General features: G+C 53.0%; 1 protein-coding gene across 1 annotated transcript in view; it reads right to left on the bottom strand.

The window, feature by feature from the left end:
* The window catches only part of USP22 (ubiquitin specific peptidase 22), an 11451-nt gene extending 2659 nt beyond the window's left edge, over positions 1 to 8792 (bottom strand). Inside the window, exons 1-11 of the mRNA XM_010842872.1 lie at positions 8381 to 8792; positions 6281 to 6394; positions 5699 to 5800; positions 5154 to 5323; positions 3925 to 4072; positions 3489 to 3594; positions 3235 to 3393; positions 2460 to 2586; positions 1608 to 1699; positions 869 to 931; positions 219 to 368 (exon numbers count right to left, since the gene is read on the bottom strand). Of these exons, the coding sequence (XP_010841174.1) occupies positions 219 to 368; positions 869 to 931; positions 1608 to 1699; positions 2460 to 2586; positions 3235 to 3393; positions 3489 to 3594; positions 3925 to 4072; positions 5154 to 5323; positions 5699 to 5800; positions 6281 to 6383 (1220 nt within the window). The 5' untranslated portion in view covers positions 6384 to 6394; positions 8381 to 8792. The remainder of the gene's footprint in view (positions 1 to 218; positions 369 to 868; positions 932 to 1607; positions 1700 to 2459; positions 2587 to 3234; positions 3394 to 3488; positions 3595 to 3924; positions 4073 to 5153; positions 5324 to 5698; positions 5801 to 6280; positions 6395 to 8380) is intronic.
* Positions 8793 to 10352: the final 1560 nt, after the last annotated feature.

Genomic DNA, 10352 nt, shown 5'->3' with positions numbered 1-10352 from the left:
GCTCTCCCTTGGCTGGGGGTCCCTCTCTGAAGGATGCCTGCCCCAGGTTCCACCCACCCAGCCCTCTCAGGGCCACCACAGAATCTCAAGGCTGCCCTGCTGCCTGGAACTCCAAGCCCAAATGCTGTCAGGGTCACAGCAGGTCATCTGAGGCAGGAGCCTCCCAGATGGGCACAGGGGGAGCTGCCGTCAGGGGACCTTGGCCCTGCAGGACGCACCCCTCGCTGTCCAGCACGTCCGCAATGCTGGCCTTGGTGATGATGGCGTCATCACATTTGAACCACTGGTCCTTGTGCTGTCGGATGAAGCTGGTGTAGTGGCCGCTCTCCAGGGTCCCCTGGTGGTTGACCACCGCAAACAACGAGTACCTGAGGGGATGGCAGCAGGGACACGGAGATCACTCAACCCTGTCACCACCCGGGACCACAGTCCCCACAGCAGCAGCCCAAGAATGAACGCTGACAGGGAAGGGTAAGGGGACAGGCCGCCTGGGAGACACTGGAGCGGCTGCAGCCTCCCCTCAGCCACCAGTAGAAGGACGGGAAAGAAGGACAGGGCCTAGTCAAGGTGCCGGGAAGGTCAGGCTCTTGCAAAAGGAGGCCAGCTTAGATGCAGGTGGGGGGAGGCCCTGCCCTGACAGAGGAGTGGTCGCAGCACTATAGGAAGCCAGCCAGTGACCAGAAGACACACAGCCTGGCCACCCCCTCCCCATGGCCGGCCAGCCAGCCATACACACACACACACACACACACACACACACACACACACACACACACAGTCTTCCGGGCAATGCAGGTGGGGCCTCCCTAAGGCCCAGGGCCAACTCTCGCTCAAGACGCTGGCCCGCCCGCCAGGTGGAGCCACTCACTTGTTGTCATTGTTGAGACTGTCTGTCGGCTGCTGGTACTGTCCGTTCATCCTGCTCTCTTTGCTGTAAGGACAGCAGGACACTCAGCCTTGATCAAAATGTTAACTGATCACCCTCACCAGGGACTTGCGAGGCATGACTGTGTGGCTTCCACGCGTCTGGTTCTCCCAAAAACTCTGCCTCAGGCAGAGACGGCCCCAACTTACAGTGAGGAAACTGAGGCCCAGGCTGGCCAAGTGGACCATCCACACGAAGGCACAGAGCTGGAGTCAGCCAGGACCCACGGTTCCCCCAACCCATCCTGTCTCTCCACTCCACCCCTGGCCAGGGGGTCAGCCTCACTGGACCCTCCTGTGGCCTACATGGGCTCAGGTCTCTGCTGCTTCGACACCCCCCGGAGTCGTCCACCACAGCAGCCCTCGTCTGACACACTACTAAGTGTCTGGGCGTTTTGTGAAGGTAAATTTTAAGTGGTCCAGAAAACACAGACTTGAAAACAAAGCAAGTGACATCTGCAGCTGCAGAACCACCCTGCTGATTTGTATTCCACCCCAATGCCTGCGGCTGAAATGCTGCCTACGGGCAGATAGCCCAAGTCTGAGCCAGTGCTACGACAGCTAGTCGGGGGCCAGCCTCCCTCACACGGGGAGGGGTCAGGGGCTTCCATGACGTCAGGGCTCACTGGGGCCTCGTCAGGGACCTGGCACCACCCCCGCCCGCCCGTGGACAGAGAACAAACCTGGAGGCCATGAAGGGGGTCATGTCCAGCTCCAGGGGGAAGGACACGTAGGTGGTGATCTTACGCCGGAGTTTGGCTGAGTGTTCAAACCGCTGCAGGAACGGAGGGATGGGGGAGATGGGTTAGGGCTCCTCCCACCGTGTCTCTGGAGCTTCTAACACACCTTCCTGTGTTTTCTTAAGTGCCCTGCTTCTGCCCAGAGCCAGAGCTCAGAATCCACAGCACAAACCCCATGGGGCGTAGCCCCCCACCCCTGAAACAATGGGCCTGATGGCAGGTGTGGACGTGACACAGTGTCTGGCAGGAAAAACAGGGCCCACACCCCATGCCCTGTGCCCCCTGCCAGATAGGACGCTTCCCCACAAAACGGGACACTGGACCAGCAGCGAGGCAGGGCTGGGGTTCTGGGTTGTCTTACACCTTTAAGGGTCCCAAAGCGGAAGAGTAAGCAGCAGAGACCGTTAAGGAATGCCCAGGAAGAGCAAACACAGCAGCCCTGCTGCTGTTCTCTCTCAGCTCGTCACTCGGGACGCACGCTTGTTACTAGCCCTTCACAGAAGGCATGCTGACCCCAGGATGAGACCTCAGTGCAAAGGGTCTTTGCTTTTAAGTAAATCAGAAAACTTGGGGTGAGGATGGAAGAATTTGGAGGGGAGGAGGAGTAAACCCCTACCCACCCCTACCCAGAGTAACTTGCCCTGTTTCAGTTAAAGTAAGTCCTTTTTGATTCACAGCAAACCTCCTGACAGCAGACAGAACAGTCACTTACAGGAGGCACTGGCCTACGTGCTCCAGAGGCAAGGTGGGCACTGCACAGCCACCTCAGGCCCGGGGCGTGCTCAGGGAACTCACTTTGAGGTGGAAGCAGGCCACAATGGGCAGCTTCTTCATGGTGAGCTGCTTGGTGGACTCCTGGTAGCTATGGCAACCGCTGCATTTGATCTTGGCACTGCTTCCTAAGTGCTCCGGTCTGGTAAATCTGCAACATGTCAAAAACGTGTACTTTTAGTTAAAAAAGAAAATGAGAACACTAAGAAAAGAAAGAGAGAAAAGTTTTATCACTTTCAGTGGGTTCATTTTGTTCCTAAACACATGCACAATTAAGGACGCTTTTTAAGGACGCTTATAACGTTACAATGAAAAACAAAAAAGCTACTTCTTCCTCTTCTCTATCATAAAGAATTCTCATCCTAAGTAATGATTTTCTAACTACTGTAAGACACAGCAGTCAAATTACTCCCTGAAAAGTGAAAACCAGCATTCACACAAAACTGTATGTGAGTGGTTACTAACTGCAGCTTTATTTGTAAGGGCCAAGAAAAACCTGGAAACAACACAGATGTCCTTCAGCAAATGAGTGGTTAATGCATGCACGCTGCAGAATACTACTGAGCACTTAAAAGGAAGCAACTGGTGATACACGCAACCTGGATAAACCTCCAGAGAATTAGGGTGAGTGGAAAAGTCAACCCTGAGAGATTACAATTCCACTGATACAACATTCTTAAAATGTGCCCCCTCAGCTCCTATGTGGGAACGTGGGGCCCGGGGAGGTCTGGCTTTCTCAGGATGCTCCCCAAGCAGCCACAAGAAGGGCCCCCCTGCCCATGAGGCGTGGCCACCTCACCTCCGCAGGCAGTCGGTGAGGGTCGTGGTTCCTGACACGTGGCTCTCCCCATTTACCACACTGCTCTCGCTTCCAGGGCTCAGCGGCCAGAAGGGTGTGGAAGAGCCAGGGAGGTCCAGGCTGATGTCCCAGAAGGGGTCGATGGTGGTGGAAACCCCACTAGGAGCAAGCAGGGGCACATGTGAGCAAGGATGGCTCTGTGGGCAGCAGAGCGACAAGGCCCCAGAATCCCTGGGCAGGGGGGGAGCACTTACTGGCACACCTGGCAGGTGACGTCAGACTGCAGCCCTCCTGTGAAAATCTGGTCTATGATACAGTTGCAGTGGTTGGGGTTGTTGGCCTTCTTTCCGTTATCGTCACCTGGGGAGACCACGGCTCTGTGACCCTGGGCCCCAAGGCAGCTTGCCATCAAGCCGCTGAGCCCAGGGACAGGGCTGGTCCCCTAGGGAAGGTTGCTGCAGGAGGACCTCGGTGGACCCGCAGTATGTTCCGTTTTCTCCCCTTGTTTCTCCCTAAGACCTTCCTGCAGTCTATGTGACACTAAATGTATCTCATGTCCAGTAACTGGTCCAGGAGCAGCCCTGTCCTCACCCCTGCTGCGCCCTCACTTTTGCAGCCCACACCCCTGCAGAGCCCCTGGAAGGTGCACCCCTGCAGCCCCACCCTGGAAGGTGCACCCCGCAGCCCCACCTTTGCAGTGCCGGTGCAGGACATCCAGGGCTGCGATGAGGAACTCGTGTGCGTCCTGCTGCTCGTAGCCTGCCAGGTGCCGGGCGTGAGTCCACACGAGGTGCAGCAGTTTGTACGGGATGTGGGGGGAACGGTGCCCCGAGTAGAACTGTGCAGAGAGAAGGAGCGGCAGCCTCGTCAGGAGCAACACAGAGCCCCTACGTGCACACCCGACAATGAGTGGGCAGGTGGCCATCTCCTCTCCTCCTTGTGCAAACTGTGTTTTTACTTGGAGTCTGCACATAAGTTTTCTCCATTCCCACCATCAGTTTTCTAGAAATACATCAAAGTGATGAACTGTGGCAAACTTTCATCGAAACAGAGGAGGGCATGGCAACCCACTCCAATACTCTCGCCTGGGAATTCCACTGACACAGGAGCCTGGTGGGCTACAGTCCATGGGTCCGCAAAAAGTTGGACACAATGAAGCCAGTAACACTTTTACTTTGGTCAAATGTGAATAAAAAGGTTTTTTGAAACACACGATCATACATATACACTAAAAGGTGACTTTTGTTCTGTGTAAATTGTACCCCCATAAACCGGAGCCTAAAGACCAACGTGACAAGATGAACTGACCACTACCAGTGCCTGAATGAGACCCCCGCCAGACTGCTCTGGCCCAACGATACCACTCAGCTTGTTCACTCCTGTAACGCCAGCCACTGCTGGCAGGCTGCAGGAACATGGGCACTGGATGGGCCAGGGATCGGGAGACTTCTGAAAAGGGCCAGACGGTGAATAACTCCAGCACCGAAGTCAGGCAGGCTCCAGGCAGCCGGGGTGCACCAGGGAAATGAGAGGATGCAATCAAAGGCCTAGGGCCATCACCTGAAGACACCTGGGTTCTTGCAGGACCCTGTCCTGCATTCGGGCCCTGAGCCTGGAGGGTCAGCTTGCGAGCCCATCAGGGACAGAGACCTCTGGTGACACAGTCAGCAAGGCTGGCAACGAGACCCACCACCCTGTGGACAAATCGGCAGGTGACGGATGGGGGCTGAGGGGGGCAAGGGGGCCAGCGTCTGCTGCTCACACCCCGTCTATGGCAGCAGTGAGCCTGAAAATGACACCGAGTCTCTCGGCTGGAGACCCCTTGGGAAGAACACGTGGTTTCACAACAGGGGCGTATACGAGATGTCCACCGCAGGGGAGGTGACAGAACCCCCCTCCGCCCCCTCCCAGCCCCGCACCTCCTGAAACAGGGAGGACATCTCGCAGACCAGGCAGGAGCTGGGGCTCTGCATCTCACAGCGGTGCCGGTCGGACAGGAAGAAGTCGCGCAGCAGGGGCGTGTGCGTGAGCGCCTGCACGATGCAGTTCATGAAGCACGTGTTCCCCAGGTTGATGAGGCCACGCAGACCTGGCGGCGGAGGGCTGGGTCAGCCAGCATTAGGACCCCACCAGCCCACGGCCCCGCTCATGTGAGAACGGAGCTTCTGTCCAAGGCTTGTGCTCCTCTTACAGGAAAAGGCCCCGAGGGGTGCTGATCCCCAGCATCTGGCCCCTAACTTCAGCATCAACCATTCTGGCAGAATTGCCTGAAGGCCTCCGGTAATGAGGGAACAGGTCAGAGAGCAGTCTCCCCGACAAGCTGGCAGCCACACCGCGTCCCCTGCAGTCTCAGCAGGGCCAGGGAGACTGCTCACACTCACACCTGCTTCCTGAAGAGCCCCACCCGCGGGCTCTGCCCTGCTGGGCACACCCCTAAGGCCCCACCGGGCACGCGCCCACCCACCAATAGTGCAGTTGGACGTGATCTTCCGCCGCTTGGGGTTGTGTTTCAGCAGCTCGAGCTCCCGTTTGGTCGGCTCCCATGTTGAAAACTTCTCCCCGACACCTAAGCAGGAGGGTGCCGTTAGCTACACTGTGTGTGTGAACCAGTGTGGTGGTGGCAGTTTATTAGGCTGTGTTTCAAAGATGGGGCAATGCGGGGTTCTTCTAAGACCCTGTTCCAGACACTTAAAGGAGTTTCCTTCAGGGAATGTGCCGTGAGTAAGCCACGTTCCCGGAGGAGAGGAGAACAGAACCTGTTCAGAGCGGTGTCAGCAGTCCAGAGACCAGCATCTCCTCAGCCTTAATCCCTGAGTAGAGGGACCAGGGCTGAACCCCTTGTGGCAGTCGCAGGCCCGTGAGGACCCAGGCAAAAGCACAGGTCCAGGAAACTGTGGGCTCCGCACCTGCCTCCCTGGGCGCCCCCCCGAACTTGCAGGAGGTAGCAGGCAGGTATGGGGGCTCCTCCCCCCTCCCCCTGACAGATGAGGGGCAGGGGATGCAGGCGAAGACACAACCAGGCTCACAGAGCTCCGGAAAACCAAACCTTGCATCTTCCAAGCTTTCCGCTGCTCCTCTTTGGCAATGATTTCTATGTCTTTGTCATAAATGTAGTCCTGACACAAAAAGCAGTAGATACCTCCGTACATGAGCTCGATGGCTGAAAGAGAAGAAACAAAACTAATTAAAGATGGAAAGGTAATGCTTCAAGACACAAACACACATGTAAGCTTTCTAGGTAGCATTTCTCTAACCAGAAAATCCCACTATTACCAAAGGCTGTGCCCCCGCTTCAGACGTGTGTCCAAAGCAGGTGAGGCACGTGAATTCTCCCTGGAAGCTCCCTCAAGGGTTGAGCAATCTGAGGGAGAAAGAGGTGCCACGTCTGTACTCTACAAAGGACCCAACCCCTCGGTACCAGGACCCTCTGCCTTTCCTGTGAAACAAGGGAAACCTGCATTCCTATCAGCCCACAGAGACTCCCGGGACCAGAGCTCTGTGACCCGGGCGCCCAGCAGCCCTCACTGTGCCAGGATGCAGGCAGCACAGCCGCCAAGCAAACAACCTGGACCTGTGCCCAGGGCTTCCCAACACACACACACACACTCTTCCGTAAAAATGTAAACCTGGCACATGCACACACACACACTCTTTCTCTCCTGTGAACATGTAAACCTGGAGCACCTTAAGTGGACACACACACACACACTCTCTCTCTCTCCCCCATAAACATGTAAACCTGGAGCACCTGAGGCGCGTGCACGCGCACACACACTCTCACTCTCTCCCTCTTCTGTAAACGTGTAAACCTGAAGCCCCTAAAGAGCACATACACACACACTCTTCAGTAAACCGCGTTCTAACCCAGCAATGGCCAGAATCTTGCTCCTGTTCTGTGCTTTTGTCTCTTGAAGCAAACTTCCTAAAACTGGCTCATTCTGGCAAAAGTAGAGGCAGAGCTTATCAAGCAGGCTGATAACATGAACAAATACCACGTTTCTAAAGTGACTTTTGTAGACAACACTGGGTTTCAGTAAGATTCTTCATAAAGTCTTTTAAGTGTAAAAGTGTTCCCACTTCTGCACAGCCCTCCTAACCACACAGACTCCCAGCCCACATGTGAGAGCCCTACATGGGTCTGGTCTGAGAGTCAGATTACACGACCCCTGTAACCACAGAGACTTGCAGCCCACATGTGAGACCCTACATGGTCTCATCTGAGAGTCAGATGGAATGAAGCACGAAGTTCTCTACCACACACCAGAGGATCCCACCCCCACCGTGACCATCAGCCCTTCTCTCCGGTCCCTCTGGGTGAGATCCCACTGCTGACTGCTGGCCCCACTGGGCGGCCACCCACCCACAGCCTGTGAAGCACCATCAGTGTCATCAGCTCTCCTTCGAAAAGGCCAGTTAACGCCTCGTCCTGGGCTGACCCCTCCCCTGCCTGGTTGAGGCTCTCAGCTAGAGATGAAGCATGACCTCTGGAAACGACTGAGTTCGGACGCCATCTCCACACAGGAAGACTGGGTCATAGGAAGCTGTGTTGTAGGAAAGGGTCTGTGGCCTGGACCTTGTGAAAGTGAGTTCCTTACAGGAATCCTCACCATCGTTTGACAGAAAACATAATCCTCAAGGAGAGAAAAACTTATTGACAGCAGTCAGAAAGTAAAGACTAGAGCAAAACTCAGCTTCATGTAACCCCACCTTGATGCCAGCACCTCCAGCCTCTCCATGAACAAACAACAAGCCACCCCTCACAGACAGTGCTGAACTCACCCGGTGCCCCCAACCCCATAATGATACCAATAACCTAAAGCTGCATGGAAGGCCTTTGCAGATTTCTGCCTAATCTAACACCTAACTATGCTTTTCAGAGGGAAAGACAAGTCTCCGATGTTCCATTGCAGGAAATGCACTCTTCAGAGAAAGTCGTCCTTTAGGGTCACACTCTACATGACCTCAGGCAAGCGGGGCAGTAACACTTGTGGGCTCAGTTTCTCTCCCCTCCCCACAGGAGTTCCAAGGAGAGCACAGACCACTTCAGATAAGGGCAGACTCCTGGGAGAGCGGAAGGTCAAAGTCAAAGAAGCGAGTTGGGAAGATGACCCCAAAGCCCCGGAGGTGTGCATCAGGAGGGTCTTACCCAGGTTGTGCCTCTTGGACTTGGCGTGCTCATGAATGTGCTTCTTCGTGAAACAGCCGAAGAAGACACAGTGGAGGCAGGAGTGCAGCCGATTCAGGTGGAGGCCACACACATGACATACGCACGACTTCGCCTACAAGTCAGAAAAGAGAATTGGGAACCTGGGGTTCTCAGAGTCACGGGAGCAAGGTAATTCCAACAGGTACAGCTAGAGAGGAAGTGGAAGCCTAGGTTTTCTCTCAAGGTCTCCCCACCTAAAAGATCTTTTCCTTAATTTTGTCAATTGACCCAAAAGGCATGTAGGTCACTTAGCTCAGACTGGCTCCTCGAAAGAGGACTGAGGCCAGTATCAACCACCAACCCGAAGCCACTCAGACCAAGCGTGTGACGCTTCAGGAGCAGAAAAGGTCCTTCTGCATCCGAGGGCCCCTCCACCCCCAGGGCACCGGTAACCAGCACGCCATTTCAAGTTTGATATTCCAGGTTCCGAGACCACAGCAAATCTATAATCAATCAAGATGGATATGAATCAAAGCAATACACAGAAACAAGAAAAAGAATGGTTTGTGGGTGAGAACTATACCACAGAAACCCAAAGTTTTATAACCTCAGCAATCACGAGCACCGTGGTAAACAATTCTCTTCCACCCAAGCCTCCCAAGTGCCTCTCCCCCCCCAGCAGGAAGCCCTGCTCCAGGGCAATTCCACAGGAGTGGGAGACTCAAGGGAAAGACTTCTGAAATGTTGCAATACAAGAAGTAGTAATTGTACCACCTATTTATTCTGCCAATGATCAATCTAAGGAATTAACTAATTCTAATTGTTCTCAGTAACACAAAGGAAGTTTTAAGTTATATAATGGTTACTTGGATGTGTAACAGTGAATGGTTCCCAGTAGCCTGGAAGTTTTCTTTTTATAAAAATACCCTTAGGAACAGACTCCTGGAATCTGTTTACTGCTCCCTATGGCTACAGATGTAAAGAAAAGATTAAAAGGTGTTCCTTGTTTTTATCACTCTGGATACATTAAATGCATGACCATGGTTTTATTAAAAAAAAAAAAAACAACTCTTCTACGACCTTAATAAACAAAAAATCCAAGAAAAAACTCAAGAGCAGACTCAAAAAATTCAAGAAAAAACTCAAAACCAGCATGACTCTTAAAATATATCAGGTTAAGTACATAACTTTAACTCATTATTTCCCCTTAAAACACACAAAAGTTTTAAAACAGATAAAAATTTAACTCCTGAATTTTAAATCCAAATCTGTGCCACCTGTTCTTTTGCAGCACCTCCCCCAAAGAAAAATCTGCTGAAAGAAAAAAGGCATCAAGAATTTTAGCTACACAAACAGGGAACCACAAGAATTAAACACAGGCAGATGGGCTACAACAAGAAAGTGGTCACATCCTTAAACTATCAAGATCAGGGAAAGAAAGCCTGAGGTAACACAAACACAATTGACTAAGTCTTTTTCACACAAAAAAAGCCCATGCTCAGGACTCATTTTAAGGCCCTGATTCAGATTTTACAACTAGGGCTCCACTGGCAGGCAGTCCCAAGCATGAATCCAGTTTCCGTAAACACCAAGGATTTGCCATATACCCCAGAGTAAACTACTCTTGGATTAACTGGTGCTCTGCAAATAAAAACAAACACAAACCGCACCTCTTACAAGCCACTGACTCCAGACAACGCTGATGGGCCTGAGAAGGAATGGGAGCTGCTTTTGGAATTACCCGAGGAAATTCTGGCCCGATTTGAGCATAAAAATGAGTAACAAAAGGAATGGATTATACACCCAACAACAAAAAATACCCAAGTCCACTCTGAAATTATACCAATACACACACTGCACAGTCTTTTCATTGTGTTACATAAATGTAACAATGTTTCTAACACCAGGATCCCAACAGGACTGCAACAGCTGTGGGCCATCAACATTTCACAATGGTTCATTCATTAGTGCA

This window comes from Bison bison, unplaced genomic scaffold, assembly GCF_000754665.1.
Source record: "Bison bison bison isolate TAMUID 2011002044 unplaced genomic scaffold, Bison_UMD1.0 scf7180017864180, whole genome shotgun sequence".
Taxonomy (NCBI): Eukaryota; Metazoa; Chordata; class Mammalia; order Artiodactyla; family Bovidae; genus Bison; species Bison bison.
This window is presented reverse-complemented; position numbering and strand designations above follow the sequence as displayed.